Source organism: Ranitomeya variabilis, chromosome 2, assembly GCF_051348905.1.
Source record: "Ranitomeya variabilis isolate aRanVar5 chromosome 2, aRanVar5.hap1, whole genome shotgun sequence".
In the NCBI taxonomy this organism is placed as follows: domain Eukaryota; kingdom Metazoa; phylum Chordata; class Amphibia; order Anura; family Dendrobatidae; genus Ranitomeya; species Ranitomeya variabilis.
Genome location: NC_135233.1, coordinates 907,223,802 through 907,248,788, shown reverse-complemented (window position 1 = coordinate 907,248,788; position 24,987 = coordinate 907,223,802). Strand labels below are relative to the sequence as shown.

The window sequence follows — 24,987 nt, the reverse complement described above, 5'->3', positions numbered from 1 at the left end:
CAGAAGGGCCACAGTGGTGGCGATGGAGACCTTCAGGAGGCCTTTGGGCTGCCATTGCAATTCATTAGTACCTTGGCACCCCTTGCAACCGCTCCATTTGGATGCCGCTTTCAGAGACTGACATTGGCATCTAAATGGTTAATACAACGATCAGGGATCCGCTCTGGTCACTGCTGTTAGAAACAGATGACTGCTATGTAAAGAGGTAGGCATCTGCCCTGAGCCCACTTAGCAAATCCTGACCTTCTCTGTGATGACTTTTGCCACTCCTTGAGAAACCTCTCGGGCCGACACTTGAGGTAAAATGCTTATCTCTTCTTTTGACAGAAGCAGCCCTGTGGTACATCGTATGCACGATAAATGCATCTGACATACGGCGTCACATTGTTTTCGACCACCTATTTTAAGTTCAATATAATCTGCATTATATCGTTTGTGGTTGGCATCTTACTTTTCCAAAGAGATCTTCTGATAGAGCAATTAAAGGAATACTTGGCATTTAAAAGTATTAAAAGCAAGTGTAAATACTAACTTAACCCTCTCTCATTAAAGAAATGTAATGTAATTGAAATATTTTCAGGTATCTTCTGAAAGTTAAAACTTTACTCTATACAAAGGGGATCTGTGAAGGCTTTTCTCGGGAACAATGCAGATTAATCCCTCCAGAAGTTGTGCACAAAGCTCCTTTGTATGTAACTAGTGTAACTTGAACATTGTCAAATTAAGCTCTTACTAGAAAGTTTAAATATTGTAAAAAAGAAAAAGTCCAGATATTATTTCTAGCTTGAGTAATGTTGATCGCTAACTGGTCACATTGTTAGTAGCCAAAAATTACTGCTTTTAGTGTGTGGTTTTTTTTTTAAACTAAACTTTTAATTCTGTTTTTAGACTTGTAACGTAAAAGCTTGTCCTGTGGCAAAAATATGAATGGTAGTGGACACCGCGTTCTTCACTACCATTCATCCTGGAACAGGTATATTTTCCTGGTTCATTTATCTGGTCCACACAGAGCTACTGCTAACTCGGGGCAAGAGGTTTTCTTTGGTCCACCTGCTAGATCCACACAACACACTTGTCTGGTCCACATTTAACTATTGCCGATTCTGGGATCCACATTAGGACCTTCTCTGTGACCTATATAAGGACCTTATCTACATTTTGAGCCACACTCTTGCTACCTTTGACAACAAGTACACTGAAGAAGGTCAATAACACTGACCAAAACGTTTGTACAAGTGGCTGCCAATAAAAATTACGACATACTAAAGTTGAGTGCCAAAGTTTATTTCTGATAGTCTCCTTCATAAAATGACATAAGTATTATTATAGTAGGTGGAAGATCCTGATTACAGACTTGCATTTGAGCCTAGGAGCTTCACGTTGTCTCTTATTAGGGTAATTTTACTGCTAAAATCTAATTAATAAAAACCTAAATGAAAAATTGAGGAGGCTCAAACTGTAGAACATTTGAGAAAACCCTAAGAGATAGCTTCAAGTTTAGTTTCTTGGTAATTTTAGATTAAAAAAAAAAAATACAGACTAAAAGGTTTGTTTTGGGGCTTGTTTACTGTGGAGAGCCTTGAGAAACAGACTCCATAGATAAAACCTGTCACATCTGCAAAACAGAAGTGGAAAAGTCAAGGAACTGGAGGATTTCCCGAAATAAGAATTCAGGAATCTACCCCTCTTGGTCATTATTACTTTGTTTCTTCTTTCGTCTAGAAATTCTGCAGTACCCACTCCAGAAACTTACCGTAACTGAGAATTATGGTAACTGACCCATAAAGTTCCACTTGTGTCTTTCTGGTTTATGTCTATTTGTTTGACAGTGTCTTCTCTGAAAAACAAGTGAAAGAGTGAATGTCCATACTTACGGAGAACTTCCTTCGATTATAAACTCGTCTTGTCAGGCCCTTATTTGACAGTCAAGTAAACTACATGTGTATATAGGACAAACTACAAATTTGAGGACAAAATAAAGGCTTTGGATGGATACATTAATGAACAAACTGGGGAGAACCCCCAATGAACCCTCACTATCAAGCCTTAAAATGTAACTTTTATTATATTAATTTATAAAATGCTTTAGGATATATAACACTGATTCATGCCAGTGTCCCATCCCCTCATGTCACCGCAAAAGCAGAGAAACATGTTGGAGGCACTAGTGCGATAAATCCATATGTCCTATTCTGCCACACAGGTGGTAGCACCCCGGGGTGTTACCTATTAAGCATTGAAAGTGAGCACTATTAATAATAAGTTGAGACCGACAACAAAGTTTTATATTCCATAACACATTTTATACATTAATATAATAATAAAAGTTAAATTTTAAGCCTTGATAGTGAGGGTTTATTTGGGGTTCTCCCCATTATGTCTATATATGAGGTATAAGCTGAATGAAGACTTGGCACACAAGCGGATGAGAAGTTGAACAATTTTAGTGTTGTCCAGAGTAACATAAATCCACAAATTCAGTACAGTGACATAAAACCTTTACTGTCATACAACTGCGACCTTCATCAGTGTACTAGGGCTTTTACAGTAGAAGGTATAGTTAGAGCTTAAAGTAGGCCGTTTTGTACAATCGGTATTGTATTATAGCTCTCATGGGACATGGTATCCATTTTTATGACCGTAACGTTTTATGTCATTGTACTGAATTTGTGTATTTATATAATTTTGGAACACATTAAAATTTTTCAACTTCTCATCCACTTGTGTGCCAAGTCTTCATTCAGCTTATAGTAAAGGTATTCCCCAATCCGCTAGTGATCACACAGTATATATATATATATATATATATATATATATATATATATATATATATATATATATATATATAATAGCTACAGAGGCAAGGGGTTAAAATGTGCAGCAAAAGGAAAGCCATTGACATGTAACTGGAAGGAGGCCATTTCTTAGAGGTAACAGATAAGTGACACAAGTCAGAGCCCGGACATCTAAATGTGTGTGCCAACAAAGAATAGAAGACGATCATGGAATACTTTTCACCTTCGGTTTGTCTTTTCTTTACAGGAAGCTCATTACAATCTCAGAAATGTCACAACTGTCCGCTAGCAAATCTGATGCTTCTGTCCCTTAGTGCTGGTAGCGAGATGATTTACAGGCGTCTTTTCTGGAGGAGACTATTACTAAAATCCCAATGTGCCCAATAATGCCTTCCCTGAAAAGAGGATTGTGCTTTAATTAAGGTGTCATAAACTGTAGTTATACGCTAGAAAAATATGTTAACAGACCGATCACTAACTTTTTTATTGCTGTTGTAGTTGTCACAGACTCATTCCAGTGTGACCAAAAATGTGAAAGAAAAGGGAAGACGTCTCTTCAGATGTCCAGTTCTGACAGTGAATCTTAGAAGCAATGTGTCATCAGAAAATGACTGATTGTTTAAATAACATTTTTTATTCTAAATGGATGTTTTAAGATTGTTGATAATTTATATATTTTATTGGTATCATTATTTAAAAAAAAAAAAAAAAAAAAAAAAGAAAAATGGCAATTTTCACATTGGCCAATATGCCTATTAGTAGACTCCTACTTCCTGTTGGGCACATGGACACTAGCAGCAGTAGATGGACTTGGACCCTATTGAGTTGCTCTGAAGTATGTATAAGCATGCTCTTATTAGCACAATGCTGATTGTTAAAGGAGGGTGTGAAGTGTTGTAATCCCCTTTGTATGTTGATGGATCATCACAAAATCATGGTAAACATCCACAAACCTACAGCGCTTTCACAAATGAATATTCTATTGAGAAGTTCACTATGTGGGCTCTCTCCCGAATCTGGATAGAAGGCCACTAACACACAGATGACTGGCTTTAAAAGAAACATGCAAAAAAACAGCTATCCCAATATATAGTAGGTGTTGTGACAAAGTCACTGGTAAAGTGCTGGAGGGGAGATATGTTTCACTATGTCTATGGTGTCCGTGATAAAACCCAGAGTTTTTCCCCCAGCACACTAAGTGTTGTGAGGTTTAAGCTAAGTTGCATAATGGGCTGGCTTTTAGTTGGACATCCATAGAATGGGTGGGAGGATGTGCACTTTATCTCCACCAGCAGAGCTGGCACCGCCGTGTGCTGACAAGACCTGTGTGGTGTCAGTCATGTGATCAGTCACGTGGGGGGAGGAGTCACATGGTCTGTGGCTTAAGTAGCTGACCTCCAAAGGCAGCTGTGTCAGTGTCTAAAGAAGTAACACTCCAGTGAAGTGTTTATGCCTGTGGAAAGGACCTGAACCGTGGACATTGCTAAACCTGAGTGTGCTGATCCCCGCTAGGAGAATGACTGTGTTTTGTTTTGCTGTTTTGCGCAGAGGGCCGTGTTTACTTTTTCCCAGCTTGGTTTATGCTGCATTTTATAAACCAAAAGACACAAAAGAGCACAGTGAGGTCAAAAATACTCTGTTGTAAAAAAAAAAAAAAAAAAAAAATCACAGTAATCAGCAAGTGCTAGTCAAAAGATGTAAAGAAAACAGGGTATTTAGTTGATACGTTTTTTTGCAAAAAAATGTATACTAAGCTGCTCCACCAAATCGTCAAGGTATACCCTTATAGAGCAGTCCTAACTAATGTATGCAATCCCTATCTGATGTATTTAAAACCTGATTATCTGTATAGTACCTGTATAAGCAGGGTTCAGAGAGAAAAAAATATACATGTGGACATGCAGGATGGAACAGCTTAAATGCAAATGACCCACAGAGGAGTGGTGGACTCCCCAGTCTTGTAGAAACAAGAGAACAATTAGAACCAGAAACACATGGGCCACTTGCACACTGAACAAGTCTGTAGGAACCTGTTCACACCACCAGAAAACTTGAAGACACAAAAAAGCACAGTGAGGTCAAAAATACTCTGTTGTAAAAAAATCACAGTAATAAGCAAGTGCTAGTCAAAAGATGTAAAGAAAACAGGGTATTTAGTTGATACGTTCCATTTTATAAACCAAGCATGTTCTTAAAAAGACAGTTTTCTATTTCTACCTTTGTATCCATCCTAGTGAGCAGATCAATCACAGTGTAATAATAATATTAGCAAATACATCAAATTAGAAATGTAGTATAGTTTTTTTCTGATTCACTATGTCTCTTTCCTCATGTGCAGACATTGCAGGATCTTAGGTATCCATGGTTATGGCCACTAGCAACTAGCTAACTGTTACTATATCAGTGATCATAACCATGGATACCTCAGGTCCTGCAATACCTGCTATAAGATTGTGCTTACTGCATGTGTTGGGGGACACACGCTTGGCACGGGATTCAAGCACACGGGCACAATTTTAACACAAATACAGTCCATGCAGTTTATTACAGCATCATAAACCGGGTTATGCACAGTTATAAGCTTCATAGAACTCAATAGGCACCAACCAGTGACATTAAGTTTTGACTCCGATATTTCATATACGGCTTTAACTCACAGTTCAGACACTACACCCGCCAGCCCTCCTTGACTAGTTACCGGGGGTGTCCGTACTCCGTATCAATGTCCATGTCATATAGCGCACACAACACTGGTTTGCCGTCTCTAAACACGCTGGACCTCACTTCATCCAGTTACCGTGGGAGACCGCACAGTTCATCACTATCCATGGAACACAACAAGCACCATCAGGCTGTGCCACTGGCAGATACGTCTCTGCCGTTATGATAGCCCCCCTTCCCGTGTGTTACCTTTCTGGAGCTCCTGCTCCACACGCTGACCCTCCTGTCAGTCCTCTCTCAGGGAAGCTGCCTTGCAGGGTTCACAAACTTGCCTGGCAGGCAGACATCAGTTAGTCCAGAGCCACTGAAGGTCGGTAGCTTCCCCAACACAGACCGTCCAGGTCCACAGTCTCTCAGGTGCTCCAGGAGGACTCCACTCACAGGAGATTCCAACACAGACCGTCCAGGACCACAGTCTCACTGTGCGCTATTCAGGACATCCATCCCACCTGGGACCTTCCAATACACTGGCATGTGCTCTTCAGGACTCCTACTCCCAGGACATCCAACACAGGTTGTGCTCTTCAGGAAGCCTACTCCCAGGACTTCCAACACAGGCTACTCAGTGTGCTATTCAGGACATCCATCCTTACCGGGGACCATCTAACACACAGGCATGTGACCTGTCCGGGTGCTATTCAGGATGTATGTCCAACACCCCAGGCCACCAGGTCCAAAGCCCCACCACGTGCACTTCAAGGAGATAACCCTCCCAGCACATAGACTCTCCAGGACCTTACAGCATAGACCATTCAGGTCCACACTCGTTGATCATGTGACCCACACCCTGGTCACATTATGAAGCTGTAACCACTCCCACAGGTGGGAGTGTGTGTGTGGCTAGTTCAACCCGCCCATCTCTCATAACTAGCCCAGTAAGTCTCCCTTCACAACTATACAAACACTTGTGGGGCTACAGGTCCCAGAACAACATTACTTCAGACTTACCGCGCAGACTCCCTCTGCGACACTTATCGGCCACTTACAATTCTGCCAGTCGCTGTTTCACCACCATTATAAACACTGATACATCTCCATGCATATCCTGAGGAGCACACACAGCGCTCCCTAGCTGCCACAGGGGTCACTGCATCACACTGCCCATGAGGAAAGAGACATAGCAAATCAGAAAAACTATACTACATTTCTAATTGGAGGAATTTGCTATTGTTATTATTACACCTACCACATATTGGGATAGGATTTTAACTTTATTCTACACAGCAGCCACGGCTTTCATTTCTAGGGGTGGGCCGTTGGGGCTGTCAGCCAGTGCTGGGGTGTGGTTACAGCCAATGTTCACTATGCACTGAGCGGTGAATGAAGCCGCGCCATCTCATCCCTATTCTGCCTGGCAACTTTCAAGCTTTCAGTCATAAAGTTTATTTCCTCTGCAGGGTTCTTGGTTTGGGCACGTGCAGCTTCAGAACACTATTAATCTGCAGGTTAACGCCATATCTTCATTTTAACAGCGCTTTTCACGTCACAGGTTCCCTTTAAGTTAAAGGGTAATTTAGATGATCTAACATTGTGCTGCCTTTTGTGGCTGTAGAGCAGCATGGTGGCATAATTTTTAGCAATGTCTTACAAAACCGTGTTTCATATCTGGACAGGAGCAACATCTGCCTGGAGTTTGTATGAGTCTGAGGACTCCCGATTCCTCCATATTGATTGGCTAATAGAGAATTTGGACTGTAAGTGCCGTCTGATGTGAGAAACGACATTACCCGTTCAGTGCTGAAAAATGTTTGTTTATTCTAAATACAAAGGTGCAATAAAGGGGAAGCAAAGACAAGAGGCCAATTAGCAACTTTGATCGCGTTCTTTGAATTTTGCCTAAATTCCCTTTAAATATCTGGCTTTTTTTCTGGACTGGAGAATGCACCACGTTGTTTGTTAATGAGTGAACGTGACGATAATTTCCTCTTGCACTCTATTATATGGATATTAGTGCGTGTCATTACGTTAGTGATGCTTTTTTTATTAGAGCTGTAGCTGAGACTTCGATGCTGGGAGCCTGATCTGTTCCCTTGTTGGATATGTAGTTGAGGCACTGGCAGGAGATGCAGGTGAATGCCAGCCTTCAGACACAATGTCTGTCTGTGGTTTGGCCCATAACCCTGAATTCCTGAGATTGTGCCGTCTTTGCTACTCTTCAACCTTGAAAGATTGGCATGTTAATACCCTGTCTGTCCTCAAGTTTCCTCTTGTGGGTATAGCATGATGTTTTCATATCAATTTTCTTGTGTTTTTTTTTAGAAACTACAAGAATTAGACCCACAGAATACATTATATCCTCTCTACAGAGAAGTAAAATGACTGTGTCCTACCGGACTGTGTCATACAATGCATGTTTGTCTATACACTGTCTAGAAGGTCGGAGACATGAGAGTATGCCCACCTATCAGTACAGAAAAAGTAGGGAAATGCTATGGGATCTACTGAAAGAGGAGATGGGACCCGATGATGGAGCTCAATATGGGAGAAAAAGAAAAATATAAATGTACAACTGATTTTATAGATAGATCATACAACAAAGGACAACACTGTGTGCAGAATTATTGGGTAATTTGTGTTTTTCATGAATAATTTTTATCATTTAACAACTGCAATGCTGTTGGTCACTCCAAAAGGTTAATAAATCAGAATGTTAAAGAAAATCATAGTGGAGCGGTCTGTGGAAAAAAATCGCAGCACGCTGTGGGTGGTTTCAGATTTCAGATTACACCCACCCATGCAAGTCTGTGCGTGTGTGAAACATCGGAGTTCACTCGGATGTCATCCGAGTGCAGTCTGACATCCACAGCTTCAAGCAATGTGCTCCAATGCTCTCATGTATAGATTAGCAAAGACTATGAACCTTACACAGTGCATATAGCATGGTTTTATAATTGATCAGTGTATGTGCTGCTATACACCTTTTGTGTTCAGGCAACTTCCTAAACCGTGGGAAGTTGCACATAATAACAACAAATTACATGTTATTAAACTATTAAATATTCAACAAAAATTGATTAAAATATGTGGGAAGTGTAATACAAAGGAACACATCAGATGTGGGTGTAATGTAAATGATCAGTATTAAGTGGTTGTGCACTGGACACATAGTGTTGATAGCGGTAAACTAATGGTATGTAGATATAAACCATGTATATGTAATATGGCTTGATAAAAAAGAATAGCAATACAGCAATTCAATGCAAATGTCCAATACAAGTATACCATGTGTATGAAGAGCCTCAGAGCTCCATTTCAATGAATAAAAGGCAAGTTTTTCTGAATCTTTTCCCAAAAATGTAGATCTACCTGCTCAGCGCCTCCCTCTCTAGAACACCCTACCTGCTGATCCGGATACCTTGCGGAACATGACCCTTTAAGAAATGCGTTCTTAGAAAAAGAGGCTTGCTTTGCTTATTGGCTGTATGAAGGGAACGATCTAAACTTGTGGTGACCTTTCACAAAAAAGTAAGAAATGGCGAAGAATTTAAATTATGGCTGACCTTGGTTTTGCTGTAAGAACTTTCCCATTGGAAGTCGAATGCAGTTCCTTGGTGGAGCAGGCTTAGCCTTCTGTCTATATATTTCGTAAATCTTTATTAACTAAAAGCACTGGAGGGCATTGTGCAAAGCTGTTCTGTGGCCATGATATTGTAATGAACTTCTAGAACATTCTGTAGATCTATATTTTCATTGGAAAACATGTCTATACATTCATGCCGTCCCATGAGTTTTTGTCCATCTGTTTGTTTATTACCCTCGTAACGGTATAGACAATCTGTACTTTACTCGAAAGCACCAAATATTTCCAAGAATTCTCTATCTAGAGTTCTTTAGAATACGTGGTCTTTGGGCTCATCTGCTTGGATGGTCTCCGTTAAGTACAGTCTCATGGTCATGAGGTCATCAGGAAGACATACCACTGATACATCGTCTAAATAATGGCTTGGATGAAACAAAACTTTCATTTGGTTTAAACTTAAGATAAATGGATGCTTAATGTAATACTTATGTGAATGTAGGTTCAGTGTCTTAGAGTGTGACTTCTTTAGTGCAGTTATCTAGAATGTCAGGTCTAAAATATGTATAGTCAAATTGAATAATGGCCCGGTGATGAAAAACAGGTGGTTTGATACAATCAAAATAACGGCAGAGAAGACCTTGGTGGACCTGTTTAGGCTTGCATAAAGATCGACCTTCTTACAGATTGTTCACCTATCAAGTCGCCATGGCTCTAGATCGAGCCGAAGGACGTTCAAAAAAAGTCTCTGTGAAGGCTAGATAGTGGCAAGGAGTATTGAAGGCTCATTTTCTTATTTTTAGCTAGGGTAGGCCTGCAGATGAATAAAAACACCAGGAAACCCTATTCAGGTTCCCCTAGCCAGTCTAGTAAGGAAAAAGAAAATCTGCCTATAGTTCTGTAAAAGAATGAGAATCGATTAATGCACATTTAATTAAGTGATGTTAATTATTATGAAGCAAATGATGTTCTTCTCACATGATGCAAGGTGCCGTGTAGAAGTTGTCTTTGTCCTGAATGTATAGTATTATTTAAAAAAAAAAAAAAACGTTTAAGATTCCGATTTGCATGAAATGGTCCCCGTCTGGTGAGAGGCAGAAGAATGCACAATAACGTTAGACAAGGAGATTTGTGTCTGAATCCTTCCATGATGTGTGAATGCACACAGTCTGTCGCTTCTTTCTGTGCACGAATAGGAATCCTGATGTTTGCGGAGTGGATGGCTGGGCATACTGTCCAAACAGAGCTGTGTTTGCCAACTGAGAACATATTGCAATCTCTGTGAGGCACCCTACCATGCATTCAATGGCTCCTCTTGTGCTCCACACTTTGACTGGAGAAAGGGAAATACATTTTCACATTCTGAAGCCTTCCCTGTTAGCTGTGTGAGAAGTTATGCTTGAGAAGGGACCTCAGTGAAAAGTAACTTAAGTAGGCAGCATCAACGCAGTCGTCCTCGTTGAACATTCTAGGCATGGAGGGTTGCAGACGGAGATCTGGTAAACTCGCTGCTCTAAGCTGCTTAACTTACTCATTGTCCTTGCGTGACTTGAAAAAGCTGTAAAGGAAAAGTCCAGTTAATTTGTACGGACATTCCCACTTTCTTAACACTCAGGAAGACGAGGTCAGTTATGGGAATGTTTTTTTCCCTATCGAACAGTAACCCTATAATCACATATTGGAAAAAGTGCAAAATAAGAAAGTCAGCAGTGATATAGAATATTTAATTACAAAAAATCACATAAAAGGTTATCTAGGAAAATATGAATATGGTTAAATGAACACTTCCCAATGTGTACAAGTGCCTCATTCATAAAGAATAAGAATAAGATGCTCCACACATTATGGCCCCATAAGATGCTCCACACATTATGGCCCCATAAGATGCTCCACACATTATGGCCCCATAAGATGCTCCACACATTATGGCCCCATAAGATGCTCCACACATTATGGCCCCATAAGATGCTCCATACATTATGGCCCCATAAGATGCTCCATACATTATGGCCCCATAAGATGCTCAAAACATTATTCCCCATAAGATGCTCCATACATTATGGCACCATAAGATGCTCCATACATTATGGCCCCATGAGATGCTCCATACATTATGGCTCCATAAGATGCTCAAAACATTATTCCCCATAAGATGCTCCACACATTATGGCACCATAAGATGCTCCATACATTATGGCCCCATGAGATGCTCCATACATTATGGCTCCATAAGATGCTCAAAACATTATTCCCCATAAGATGCTCCACACATTATGGCCCCATGAGATGCTCCGTACTTTGTGGCCCCATGAGATGCTCCATACATTATGGCTCCATGAGATGCTCTACACATTAGGGGCCCCATGAGATGCTCCACACATTATGGCCCCATAAGATGCTCCACACATTATGGCCCCATAAGATGCTCCATACATTGTGGCCCCATAAGATGCTCCACACATTTTCCCCATTTGCTGTTGCTGCGATTAAAATAAAAAAAATCACATACTCACCTCTCTTCGCTCAGGCCCCCGGCACTTGCGATAGTCACCTTCCTCGTTCCATCGCTGCGCGCTGCTCTGTCTTCCATCCTCTGCACTGACTGTTCAGGCAGAGGGCGGCGCGCACACTAATGGCGTCATCGCGCCCTCTGACCTGAACAGTCACAGCCAGAGGACGGAAGACAGAGCAGCACGCAGCGGTGGAACGAGGAAGGTGACTATCGCGCACTGCTCACCTCCCCCGATATACTCACCTGCTCCCGGCGCGTTCCCTGGCTGCGTCTCACTGTCAGATGGTCTCCGGGAGCCGGCGGCATCTTCCTGTGTTCAGCAGTCACGTACTGCTCATTACAGTAATGAATATGCGTGCATATTCATTACTGTAATGAGCGGTACCAAGTGACCGCTGAACACAGGAAGAGCTGCCCTGAGACCATGGGACATGGCAGGGACCGCGCCAGGAGCAGGTGAGTATGTGACAGCCGCCGCTCCCCCTCACCCGCCACCCCATGCCGACACTGACTCGAGTATAAGCCGAGAGGGTCACTTTCAGCCCAAAAAAGTGGGCTGAAAATCTCGGCTTATACTCGAGTATATACGGTAATTGGCATGCTCTAACCATCTTTGATGGAAATCTACGTTAAGGTATGTCACTGCTAAAGCAGCAGAACCTTAATGGGAATGTGAAATCACAATCTTTATTAAAAAAAAATAAAATGGTAATCTCCCAATTTTCACATTGACATTTTATTTCTTAGATTAATTCTTCCTGGCTGTTCAGAAGTGTTTACAAGCAGTTTGCTTATCAGATAACTGTGACCGGTAACACCTGTATGCTTAGCTGTTTACACAGGATCCACCATTCAAAGTAGCACTGATGTCACAGCTAACCGTTCTCTCTTATCTTCATAATGGTTTTGCCCACACATTAGATGATAGTCTTATTCTGTTCATTATGGCTAATGTAATGTACATGTTAATATCCTGAAACAGGAAGTTAACAATCTAAAAAAAAAAAAAAAAACAGTATGAAAATTGCAAGATTTCTATTTCTTATTTTTCATGTGATCTGGAAAAAAAACAATGAAAACTTGTTTTTTTATTTTTTTTTACTAAAATACATTTAAAACAAAACCCTGATTTAAGCAATGGGTAATTTTCTGATGACGTATTCCCTTTACAGTTTTTCTGCGGAAGCTTTAGTGCCTTACTGTGTAGCAGTTTCAATTAAGAAACTCTCATAATGGTTATTTGCATCATCATTATTATTTGCTGGATCCCGTTACTCCAGATTGAATAATTGCGTCCAGTTGTGTATGTTCCATATATAAATAAAATTCCTCTAAATTATAATGTGGTCACGTCTTTTTACTTGTAAACGTGTCAGCCTGGCATGTCAGACACATAATGAGCGGTTCAGTGTGCAGCTCTTTAGCATATAACTTCAAAGCTGTCTTGGGTAAATAGTAAAACGTTTTTGAACATCTTTTTAACCAAGAGTTATATTTGTTAAAACCAGCAACACTTTTAAAGAAGATGCTTGTATTGAGATAGCTGTGTTGTGGCAGGAAGGGATTACAATATTTGCATAACCATAAATCTTGAGGAATGCATGGTCACAGCAACCGCATTCAAGCTTACAATCTCCATTTTTTTTGTGTGCCAGACCCTTCAGGGGACAGTCATTTATAAGGTCACAAGGAGTAAACAGTGGAATTTGGAAATGGGAATTTCAGCCAACCTCCTAGTGTCATTGTTAGCTGATCAGGCCTGACAAAGATGAAGTGGGAAGCATCGTTTTTTAAGTACACTGCTCAAAAAAATAAAGGGAGCACTAAAATCCCACATCCTAGATATCACTGAATGAAATATTCCAGTTGTAAATCTTTATTCATTACATAGTGGAATGTGTTGAGAACAATAAAACCTAAAAATGATCAACGTAAATCACAACTAATATCCCACGGAGGTCTGGAGTTGGAATGATGCTCAAAATCCAAGTGGAAAATGAAGTTGCAGGCTGACCCAACTAAAGTGGAAATGCCTCAAGACAAGGAAATGATGCTTAGTAGTGTGTGTGGCCTCCACATGCCTGTATGATCTCCCTACAACACCTGGGAAAGTTCCTGATGAGGCGGCGGATGGGCTCCTGAGCGATCTCCTGCCAGAGCTGGACTAAAGCATTCACCAACTCCTGGACAGTCTGTGGTGCAAAGTGAAGTTGGTGGATGGTGCGAGACATGATGTCCCAGATGTGTTCAATCGGATTCAGGTCTGGGGAACAGGCGGGCCAGTCCATAGCTTCAATGCCTTCATCTTGCAGGAACTGCTGACACACTCCAGCCACCTGAGGTCTGGCATTGTCCTGCATTAGGAGGAACTCAGGGCCAACTGTACCAGCATATGGTCTCACAAGGGGTCTGAGGATCTCCTCTCGGTACCTAATGGCAGTCAGGCTACCTCTGGCGAGCATATGGAGGGCCGTGCGGCCCTCCAAAGAATTACTGCCCCACACCATTACTGACCCACTGCCAAACTGATCAAGCTGAAGGATGTTGCAGGCAGCTGATCGCTCTACAAGGCGTCTCCAGACTCTCACGTCTGTCATATGAGCTCAGTGTGAACCTGGTTTCATCTGTGAAGATCACAGGTCGCCAGTGGCAAATTTGTCAATCCTGGTGTTTTGTGGCAAATGCCAAGTGTCTTGCACGGTGTTGGGCTGTGAGCACAACCCCCATCTGTGGTCGTCGGGCACTCAGACCATCCTCATGGAGTCGGTTTCTAACCGTTTGTGTAGACACATGCACATTTGTGGCCTGGTCATTTTGCAGAGTTCCGGCAGTGCTCCTCCTGTTTCTTTGCACAAAGACTGAGGTTGCGGTCCTGCTGCTGGGTTGTTGCCCTCATACGGCCCCCTCCATGTCTCCTGGTGTACTGGCCTGCCTCCTGGTAGTGCCTCCAGCCTCTGGACACTACGCTGATAGACACATTAAACCTTCTTGCCACAGCTCGCATTGTGCCATCCTGGATAAGCTGCACTACCTGAGCCACTTGTGTGGGTTGTAGAGTTCGTCTCATACTACCACGAGTGTGAAAGCACAACCAAAATTCAAAAGTGACCAAAACATCAGCCAGAAAGCATTTGTACTGAGATGTGGTCTGTGGTCCCCACCTGCAGAACCACTCCTTTATTGAATGTGTCTTGATAATTGGCAATAATTTTTATCTGTTGTCTATTCCATTTGCACAACAGCATGTGAAATTGATTGTCAAACAGTGTTGCTTCCTAAGTGGACAGTTTGATTTCACAGACAATAAAGTCAGTCATTGGAGGGGAAAGGTCAGACATTATTAACAAGGCTTTTACCTCATGTATGCCATCTGTGTGTCAAATATTAGTATAAAGCGATTTGACATCTCACATGACAAGAAGTATGTCATTATCTAGATGTAAGTCGTCTGTTTTCTTTAGAAGATCACCCGTGTCAAGAGTAAAGGAGGGGAGGCATTCAACCAAAGGTTTTAATTTACAGTCAATGTACTTGCTCACGTTCTTCAGAAAATTATGATATGATTGGCCTGCCTGGTGGATTTTCTCGATTTTTGTGCACTTTGGGCAAGAGGTAGAATGTTGGGATGCTAGTTCCTTTAACATGAAGTGCTATAAATAGTTCCTTTGTAATAATACCTTTCTTGGTATCATTGTTCAGGATGCCCAGTGAGCTTAGAGGAGAAAGATATAAGGGTGTTAAAGGTCAATTTTTTTTGTAGCATTCCCTGCTTAACTGTCTGTATGCCTCTGCTTCATGCATTGATGAGGGCCATAAGACTATATTGCCCCTTTATCAGGAGGCTTAAATACAGTATCGGATAGGTCTCTTAACCTCTGTAGACTCTTCCCTTCAGTATAATTCATTTTCCCATTTGATCTATTACATGGAATCTTTTTGAACTCCTAACTGACAATTTTCACAAATAGCTTAAGGTTTGAACATGATGATAATGGGGGGGGATTTTTTGGAACGAGCGACTATGTTCGGAGAAACCAAACCTCCTTCAATCGTTGTATGTTCTTTAGTGAGTTAATTTAGGATTTTTAATGCCTCCTGTTCCATGTCTGTAGGGAACAGATTATGTGCATTTTCGTCATAAAAATATTTTTTGAAAATCAGGGATCTGCAATTAAGTGCAAGTCCTTACCAAGGACCTCCAAATCAATGTTTGAAAGTCTATGGGATGTTGGGTTAATTACCTTGTTCTTTATGTCCTCCGGGGAATATTCGCAGTTGCGCCCCTACAATTACGTAGAGTCTGCTTACATTTTGATGTGTCTTTAAACGATTCTGTATTGGATGTACATGTGTCTGAGTATTCACCCAATGATGAAATAGAGGAGATAGATGGTGACCTGACCCAGGAGGAGTCTTGTGTAGAAGGTCTTTTCCAACCTTATATCCATATATATATTGTTGTTTTGTAAGTCTTTCATGTCTCATGCAAATTTGTTTGCATGATTTTGATTTTGCATGATTTTCCTCGATACTTTTGAAATTTGCATCAAAATTTTTGTCCATAATTAAATTAACAGATTGGAAGTTTTCTTCTGATAGTTCAGATTTGGCCAAGAAGTAGGTTGTCTCTAACTGATGATCAACATTTGCGATAATTGTTGTATTTATAGATATCCTAAATAGTAAATAAAGTGCATGTGTATGTAAACGTGAGCTGATCTTCTAAGCTGCCACTTATTCAAGCTAGAAGGTCAAGAGTATTGTTCATGTGCCGCCCATTGATTCTGTGGCAGCGTTACATAGACCAAAGTGATGATCCCTAGCAGAGAAGATCAGAGCGTAGATCATTGAATATATGACAGATTACATATTTTTTAATAGATCTCCTTTGAAGTCCTGTTCTTTTAATGGAAACGAACACAACTTCTCCAAACCTTGCTGATCAGCTGGTATTACTAAAAGGGCAATATCAGAACTTCACGGGATGTTCAAAGGCATACCCAATTTGAAATAGGTCTCTCGTAAATGCTGTTTATTAAAGCCTACTTTCTGCCCTAGAATTGGACTATTAAAAAGCAATGCACTCATAACCTGCACCTACCAAAGGCTCCCACATTTCTACATCTTCTGGTGATGTCCCTGTAAATATTGCCACCGTCACTATACAAATGTTGGAGGGAGGCATACTAGATTCTTGAAAATGTCATTCTATGTTTTATGATTTAAGATGTTCTTTATGCAAGTGTTCCTATATGTGTAATACTTTGATTCTCTGACGTAATTTGATAAGGTAAAATGTATTACACTAGTCTGGTTTTTCTTGCAACTGTAGATGCCTTAAAACCAAGGCCAAATCGCGGATAAGTTACAGTCACATGCGACTTACCTTTGAAGTCTGTGGCAAGTGAGTCACTTTCAATCAGCGACACTAAATCCAGCACATTTGCAAATGTGTTGCAGGTTGTCACCATTTGAAATTGTAGATGTCGAATATAATAATATTAATGTCGTGCAACACACATCGCCGTGTAGCTCTAGCCTAAGTTGTGGGATTTGTACAACAGCCACACTCCAAGAGAAAGGAATGGGAACCAAAAGCATCACACAATTGTGATGCTTTATTTTCATTAATTTCTAATGAATTGCAACTTAATGTGAGAAAAAATGTACATTATAATGTTATTGTGCCTCATGAGGTTTAAAAATGGGTGTCTGCAGAAAGAGTGAATTTGTTTTTACTTTCTTGTAGGTCCTGCAGAGGTTCCGATGATGTCTCCGAATGGGTCCATCCCACCAATACATGTACCTCCAGGTTACATTTCACAGGTATCTTCAGTTGTTCTTAGATGCCGTTATACAGTATGTTGGAGTCTCATTTAAGCAGCGCATTCCATTGTTTGTATACCCATGGATTGTAGAAAACAAAATATGTATACATATTTGGAGATACACCATAGCCCTTTTTTGCCCCCATTCCCTCCATCAAATAATCTGTACGTTTTTGTTCTCTGTTATTTAAAATGGGAGACTTTTTGCAACGTAGAGCAGTATGTTAAGTGTACACTTTTTTAAAATAAACTTGTTGGGGGGAAAATAGGTTTCCTTCACTAGACATGCACTCTGCACCTCTTCACGGAGATGGCACTCAACTCCAATGAGGCGAGCCTGTTAACTCAGGAAGTCCTGGTTGGAAAATAAGGATACTTAAAAATTTAAGTACCGTATATATTTTTTAAATGTACCAAGTGTTAGAAACAAAAAAGCTAAAACTCTTCTCTTTTGGGCACTTATATGTATATTTGATGTTGTGCAACCAAAAATGTTGGATATATCTGACATTCGTGCGTCATCAGTGCAACACTTACCGGCGTGTGGGATAGAGCAGTACAGGTCACGCTGTTCCCAGGCGCCGAGTGCTAAAGACAACTCAGATCATTGTTGCCTGGTTTCCCTGTGCTCAGCACTACCAGGCGACAATGATGGGAGTTGTAATCAGCACCCGCTGTGTAGATTGTGTAAAATAAATAAATTAAATAAAAAATGGATTGGGCTCCTGCGTAATTTTTGGAACCTGCAGAGGGAAAGCACATTGCTGTGGGCTAATGTTACTAATCTGGGCTAAGGAACAATATCCCAAAATGTTCCCAGGCTATTAATAATCTAGGGTCAGGTCACTTTAAGTTCTAACCATCAAAGTCTAAACAAACAGCTATGAGTGATATCAATACTCTGGGAAGGGGCCAGGGATATTGGTCCCCTCTCAGGCTAACAACATGAGCCCTCAGCCGTTCTAGAAATCACGCATCTATATGCACCAAATCTGGCCCTTAGCCTCACTCAGGGCAAGTGGGATAATAGGGTTGGGGTTGATGTTGCTTTGTATTGTCAGCTGACATACGTCCCCATTACTAACCAAATAATCGTATTGTAAAAAATACACAGCAAGAATAAAGTCATTTTAATTGAAAGAAAGACACTCCTTTATTTGAAATAAACACACCAAACCGACACTTTCCCATTTATTACTGTAAAAATTAAAATAATAAAAATAACCACATTCCTTGCCTGTCCGAATACAACCCATTTGTCCCACAAAGAAGTCCAGCTCTGCTACTTCTCAGTACTTCTACTCTGCTACTTCTCTGCTCAGCCATAAATCCAGGACACACTGAGTTGAGTTTGCGGGGCAGCTTCAGTGACAAGTGGTAATGTCATAGAGGTTACTGCCGGTCACTGCCATCTGTTCCCACGCTCAGTTCAGTGTGAGCCGTCCAATGACCTGGGGAAACCTTCATGACATAACTGCTAGCACCGTGAGAAAATTGCTGCCGCAGGGCGCAGCATGGAGGAGCACAGTGGGACTGAAACTGTTTGAGACTGGGATCAACAGTGCACTCCAGCGACTATGGCCATCTTCGGTGCAGTGCTTACAAGCATTGAGTATGTTCAGTTGCAGCTACTAAACAGCAGCAGTGGTTGGTATCAAAGTAGTAAACAATAAAAATTACAATTTTAGTTTTCAAGGGAGGGAATTTGCCTCCTTTGTAGTTGGAAAAGACATTTATATTATACCTTTCCTTCAGTTACGTTCCACACAAAGTATTGAATAAAGTATGATCATGTGAAAGTGGGAGAAAGTCTACAGACAGGCAAACTACAGACTGCTAGAAAGTGAAAAAGCAACTACCTCCCTAATAACAAATGCCACAATGTTTCATATATTCACATGTAATGCTGATTTATGAAAGCAAGAATTACAGCACTAGCTATGGTTTCAGCAGTATAGAACGCGACCCCGATCACCTTCGTCATGTGTCTGTGGTAATGCAGTGCAGCAGAGAATGTTTCTAGAGTCATTTTCCATTCATTTGAGGTTAGTTGTATATATTGCTGTGCTTTTAGTGCAGTGTTAGGTGATAGACGGAATCATGCCCTTACTTCTCTTAAACACTGGTCTGGATTGCAGTTCTCTGTTGTCATAGTTACAGATAATAGCATGGACCAAGGATCGACCCTTTTAACTTGAAAAGCACAATTCTCTGAGATCTTCGTTGGATGTTATCGAAATCTATTCTCTTATTAGTCTGGTATTATGGAACCTGTGGAGTAGCTTTAGGCTAGTTTCTAACACCCAACATTTAATGTTCACGTACAGACTACGGTATCCAAACCGAAGCTCACAGCCTCTTAGGTATATGTAAGGCTGCGGTATTTGGGTCAGACCCACAGCTGGTCTGGACATCACGATCTGTATATTCTGACCATGGATGTAGGATGCCTCAAGCTCACTTTAGGCTCATCAAACATTTATGGGTAGGTTAGTGAAAAATAAGGTCCAACATGCTTTACCGACTGCAAATGGATTGTCCACTGATGAGATAATTACCGTAGATTTTTCCCTGCCTAGTCCTAGCCCCATGGGTGTGATTGGAGTCTCTTTCTAAGGACATGCTCCCTTTGTTCCCCCGTGTTTTATTGTGTAATGTGATCTGTAACATGCGTTAATAATGTTGGCTTTGTGTATTGCCCAACTGTAGGGAGAGTTAGAGCAGGGCCGGACTTAGCCCAAAAGGCGCCCTGTGCGAGACTGCAGGACGGCGCCCCCCCCCCCTCCAAACTTTGAAAGAAAACAATAACTCTTTAATATTCACAACAACACGTTTACTTAGAAAACTTGTGTTTCCCTGCAAAACACTTGAAGAAACACTAATATTGCAATAACGGGAATTATAAAGTGCTTTAAAGCGGACCAAAAGGAAAAAATGACGCTTGGTCCAAAGCCATATGGGCTGACAGCCAATCAGAGTGCAGAGCGGCGGCCTGCAAGGCCAAACACCGCCACACCATGACCAGATGACATATTACCACCACAGTGATCGAATAATATCAAATACAAGGAACGAATACCACAACATCATGACCAGACCACATATTACCACCACATAGTGACTGAATACTACAATACTGATCAATAATAAAAAAAAACACAATACTATCACCATAAGTGCCATTATACACAGGAGATCTGTACTTAGTATGCAGCGTCTGTGTATAGGTAATACAGTGATCACCGGTGACATACACAGGACCTCAGTATATAGTATACAGTGTATAGTGTCAGTGTATAGGTAACGCACTGACTCACCAGTGACATCTCTAGGTGAAGTCCTTCATCTTTCATCCCGCACAGACCGCCATCACTTCATCCAGCCAGGACTCGTCTCTGCAGGAAATAACACAGTTATCTCGAGTTCCACTTGCAGAACACATTACTTAATTTTCCCAACTTCTACATTACACCACATGAAGAAGGCGACATAGTGTCACTCTACACAGTAATAGGACCGCCCCTCCATTTAAAACAGTATACTCAAAAAATAAAATAAATACATCACTGCAGTAATAATATCCCTTAATTAGCCCCTATGGTAATAATATTCGCCATCCTGGCCCCCGTGTGTCTCATTCCTGGCGTCAGCCATATATTCTCCCATCCTGCCCTAATGAGTATCTATCCTGCCCCATATGATCTTCCCATCCTGCCCCATCTGTCTCCAATCCTGCCTCCAGTGTCTCCAGTCATGACGCCATGTCTGTCATCCTGCCCCGTGTCTCCATTCTGCCCCTGTGTCAAGCATTCTGCCCGTGTCCAGCATTCTGCCCCTGTGTCCAGCTTTCTGCCCCTGTGTCCAGCTTTCTGCCCCCAGTGTCCAGCTTTCTGCCCCAGTGTCCAGCTTTCTGCCCCAGTGTCCAGCTTTCTGCCCCAGTGTCCAGCTTTCTGCCCCAGTGTCCAGCTTTCTGCCCCAGTGTCCAGCTTTCTGCCCCAGTGTCCAGCTTTCTGCCCCAGTGTCCAGCGTTCTGCCCCCGTGTCCAGCGTTCTGCCCCGTGTCCAGCGTTCTGCCCCAGTGTCCAGCGTTCTGCCCCAGTGTCCAGCGTTCTGCCCCAGTGTCCAGCGTTCTGCCCCCGTGTCCAGCGTTCTGCCCCCGTGTCCAGCGTTCTGCCCCAGTGTCCAGCGTTCTGCCCCAGTGTCCAGCGTTCTGCCCCAGTGTCCAGCGTTCTGCCCCAGTGTCCAGCGTTCTGCCCCTGTGTCCAGCGTTCTGCCCCAGTGTCCAGCGTTCTGCCCCAGTGTCCAGCGTTCTGCCCCAGTGTCCAGCGTTCTGCCCCAGTGTCCAGCGTTCTGCCCCCTGTGTCCAGCGTTCTGCCCCAATGTCCTTTCTGCCCCCCTGTGTCCAGCTTTCTGCCCCCCCCGTGTCCAGCTTTCTGCCCCCCCTGTGTCCAGCGTTCTGCCCCAGTGTCCAGCTTTCTGCCCCCCAGTGTCCAGCTTTCTGCCCCCCCGTGTCCAGCGTTCTGCCCCCGTGTCCAGCTTTCTGCCCCCGTGTCCAGCTTTCTGCCCCCCCGTGTCCAGCTTTCTGCCCCCCAGTGTCCAGCTTTCTGCCCCCCCTGTGTCCAGCGTTCTGCCCCAGTGTCCAGCTTTCTGCCCCCCAGTGTCCAGCTTTCTGCCCCCCCTGTGTCCAGCTTTCTGCCCCCCTGTGTCCAGCTTTCTGCCCCCGTGTCCAGCTTTCTGCCCCCCAGTGTCCAGCTTTCTGCCCCCCCCTGTGTCCAGCGTTCTGCCCCAGTGTCCAGCTTTCTGCCCCCCAGTGTCCAGCTTTCTGCCCCCCCCCCTGTGTCCAGCTTTCTGCCCCCCAGTGTCCAGCTTTCTGCCCCCCCCTGTGTCCAGCGTTCTGCCCCCCCCCTGTGTCCAGCTTTCTGCCCCCCAGTGTCCAGCTTTCTGCCCCCCCCTGTGTCCAGCGTTCTGCCCCAGTGTCCAGCTTTCTGCCCCCCAGTGTCCAGCTTTCTGCCCCCCCTGTGTCCAGCTTTCTGCCCCCCAGTGTCCAGCTTTCTGCCCCCCCTGTGTCCAGCGTTCTGCCCCAGTGTCCAGCTTTCTGCCCCCCCCTGTGTCCAGCTTTCTGCCCCCCAGTGTCCAGCTTTCTGCCCCCCCCTGTGTCCAGCGTTCTGCCCCAGTGTCCAGCTTTCTGCCCCCCAGTGTCCAGCTTTCTGCCCCCCCCTGTGTCCAGCGTTCTGCCCCAGTGTCCAGCTTTCTGCCCCCCTGTGTCCAGCTTTCTGCCCCCCTGTGTCCAGCTTTCTGCCCCCCAGTGTCCAGCTTTCTGCCCCAGTGTCCAGCTTTCTGCCCCAATGTCCAGCGTTCTGCCCCAGTGTCCAGCGTTCTGCCCCAATGTCCTTTCTGCCCCCCTGTGTCCAGCTTTCTGCCCCCCCCTGTGTCCAGCGTTCTGCCCCAGTGTCCAGCTTTCTGCCCCCCTGTGTCCAGCTTTCTGCCCCCCTGTGTCCAGCTTTCTGCCCCCCTGTGTCCAGCTTTCTGCCCCCCAGTGTCCAGCTTTCTGCCCCCCTGTGTCCAGCTTTCTGCCCTGGGCCCCCCCCCCCCCCCCCGATCGCCGCTCTCAATAAAAAAAAAAAAAAAACAAGTTCTGCTTACCCGACCGCGATCCTGCTCTGTCTGGTTATCGGTGGGGGCGGCCATCTTCCTGAGGCCGCGCGTGCGCAGGTGGAGTGCTCTGCTGCCTGGGGCTTCAGGAAAATGGCCGCGGGATGCCGCGCATGCGCAGATGGAGATCGCGGCGGCCATTTTTCTGAAGCCGACATGCGAACAGGTAAATTCTGCGCCGCCGGCGACCCGCCCCCCGCATTGTGCCGCCCCCCGCATTGCGCCCCCCTTCCTACGCCACTGCTTGGCGCCCTGTGCGGCCGCACAGGTCGCACAGGGCAAAGGCCGGCCCTGAGTTAGAGTTAAAGATTGGGATTCACCCAGAGTGGGAGGGGCTAAAGTGATGGGACAGAGACCGTTTCCTGTCAAGACTGCAGATATGATAGGGCCCAGTGTGCGTCTGAAGTAGACCTAAGGTCTTGGCAGTAAGCGGTGCTGCATGATGTGGATGTCCCTGACGTGAGAGGAGACCATGACAGAGGATAGTGGGATTCTAGTTGAAAGGAGGAGAGAACTGACCAAAAGTCAGTGATCAATAGGAAGCGTGTCCTGGGAGAGGACGCCTAGCAGTATGGCCCAGAGTTTGACTCGGAGCGGTAATGGGCGAGCCAGGATAGAGCAAGTGAGACAGTGAGAGAATGCCCCATGCGGGAGTTCCAGGGCAAAGAAGTTTAAAAGGGTTATTCCCATCTCTAAGATCCTAACTGGACTGTAGTATTGAGCTGGGTTGTGGTGAAGTAGAGTGGAATGGTGGTGATAAAGGACAACAAGTGATGAGAATGGACTAGAAAGTGTGTGTGAAGATACTCCGTATTGTGAAAGAAACGTTCATAAAGTTGTGTACCTGCAAAGTTATCAATGAGTAAAAACTGTATTTTTGGCTGATGGTCTCCCTCATTGAAGTCCTCATTATCTGGTCCTGGCCATCAGTAACATACATCCTGCAAGGGCATAGCACCCCTGCAGCACAAGTCCACAGTACATACACCCAGCCAGGAGACCCACCTTCCTGTAAGTGCCAGGATGTAAGAGATGAGTACCCCACCTACGGCTACCGCCCCACGCCATGTTACATCTTCAGTGCTGTTAATTACAGTAATGTAGTAGAACATCTCTTACCCAAAATTGGTGCTATTTGGATAATAATGTTGAGGGTTGATGCAATTGCTGTATATCTGCCCTCTTGATTTTCTCAACATGGAATATATGTTTAGCGTCCTGAAACTGTTTAAATGTATCTTTTCCTACCCTACCTTGCAATGTAGTTACTTTAGTAACCTTAAATGGGTATTCACATCTCCAATATCCTATCTCAATATGTAGTAGGTAAAAAAATAGGAAATACATCAAATTAGAAATGTGGGAAAGTTTTTCTGATTCGCTATGTCTTTCATCGTGTGCAGGCATTGCGGAACCTTAGGTACGACCACTAAGAAGCTGTCACTTTATCAGTGGACATAACCATAGATATTTAAGGTACTGCAATGCCTGAACACGAGGAAAGAGACATTGTGAATCAGAAAAGCTGTACTACATTTCTAATCTGAGGTATTTGCTAATATTATTATTACACCTACTACATTTTGGGGTAGGATATGAGAAATGGGAATACCTGCTCTTGGACAGTTTTCATTAACTGGTTATTTCTGTTTCACTGAGACTAATGAAGCTCTTTATTTTATTAGAGCATATTTTTAGTGTTACAAAGAGCTTGTTTTACTGTGGGCAGTGGTATGTGAGTTTCTTATTTTGTGCACTACTATACGTTATTGGGGAAAACCTAAAGCAAAATATTACAATTTAAGAGCAAACTGACATTAAATTTGGTACCGAGCTATAAAGGCTTTGTCAGACTGTGTACATGTACATATTATCGTCTAGAGGTACAGTACTGAGGTACAGTAGAGGAATGCACCACCTCTATGGTAGGATATACTATAAATTCACTCAGGGGCGGACATGG

General features: G+C 43.3%; 1 protein-coding gene across 1 annotated transcript in view; it reads left to right on the top strand.

The window, feature by feature from the left end:
• FNDC3B (fibronectin type III domain containing 3B) overlaps window positions 1-24,987 on the top strand; it is a 489,123-nt gene that overhangs the window by 175,467 nt on the left and 288,669 nt on the right. The window contains exon 4 of the mRNA XM_077290528.1: window positions 17,295-17,371. Coding sequence (XP_077146643.1) covers window positions 17,295-17,371 — 77 coding nt within the window. The remainder of the gene's footprint in view (window positions 1-17,294; window positions 17,372-24,987) is intronic.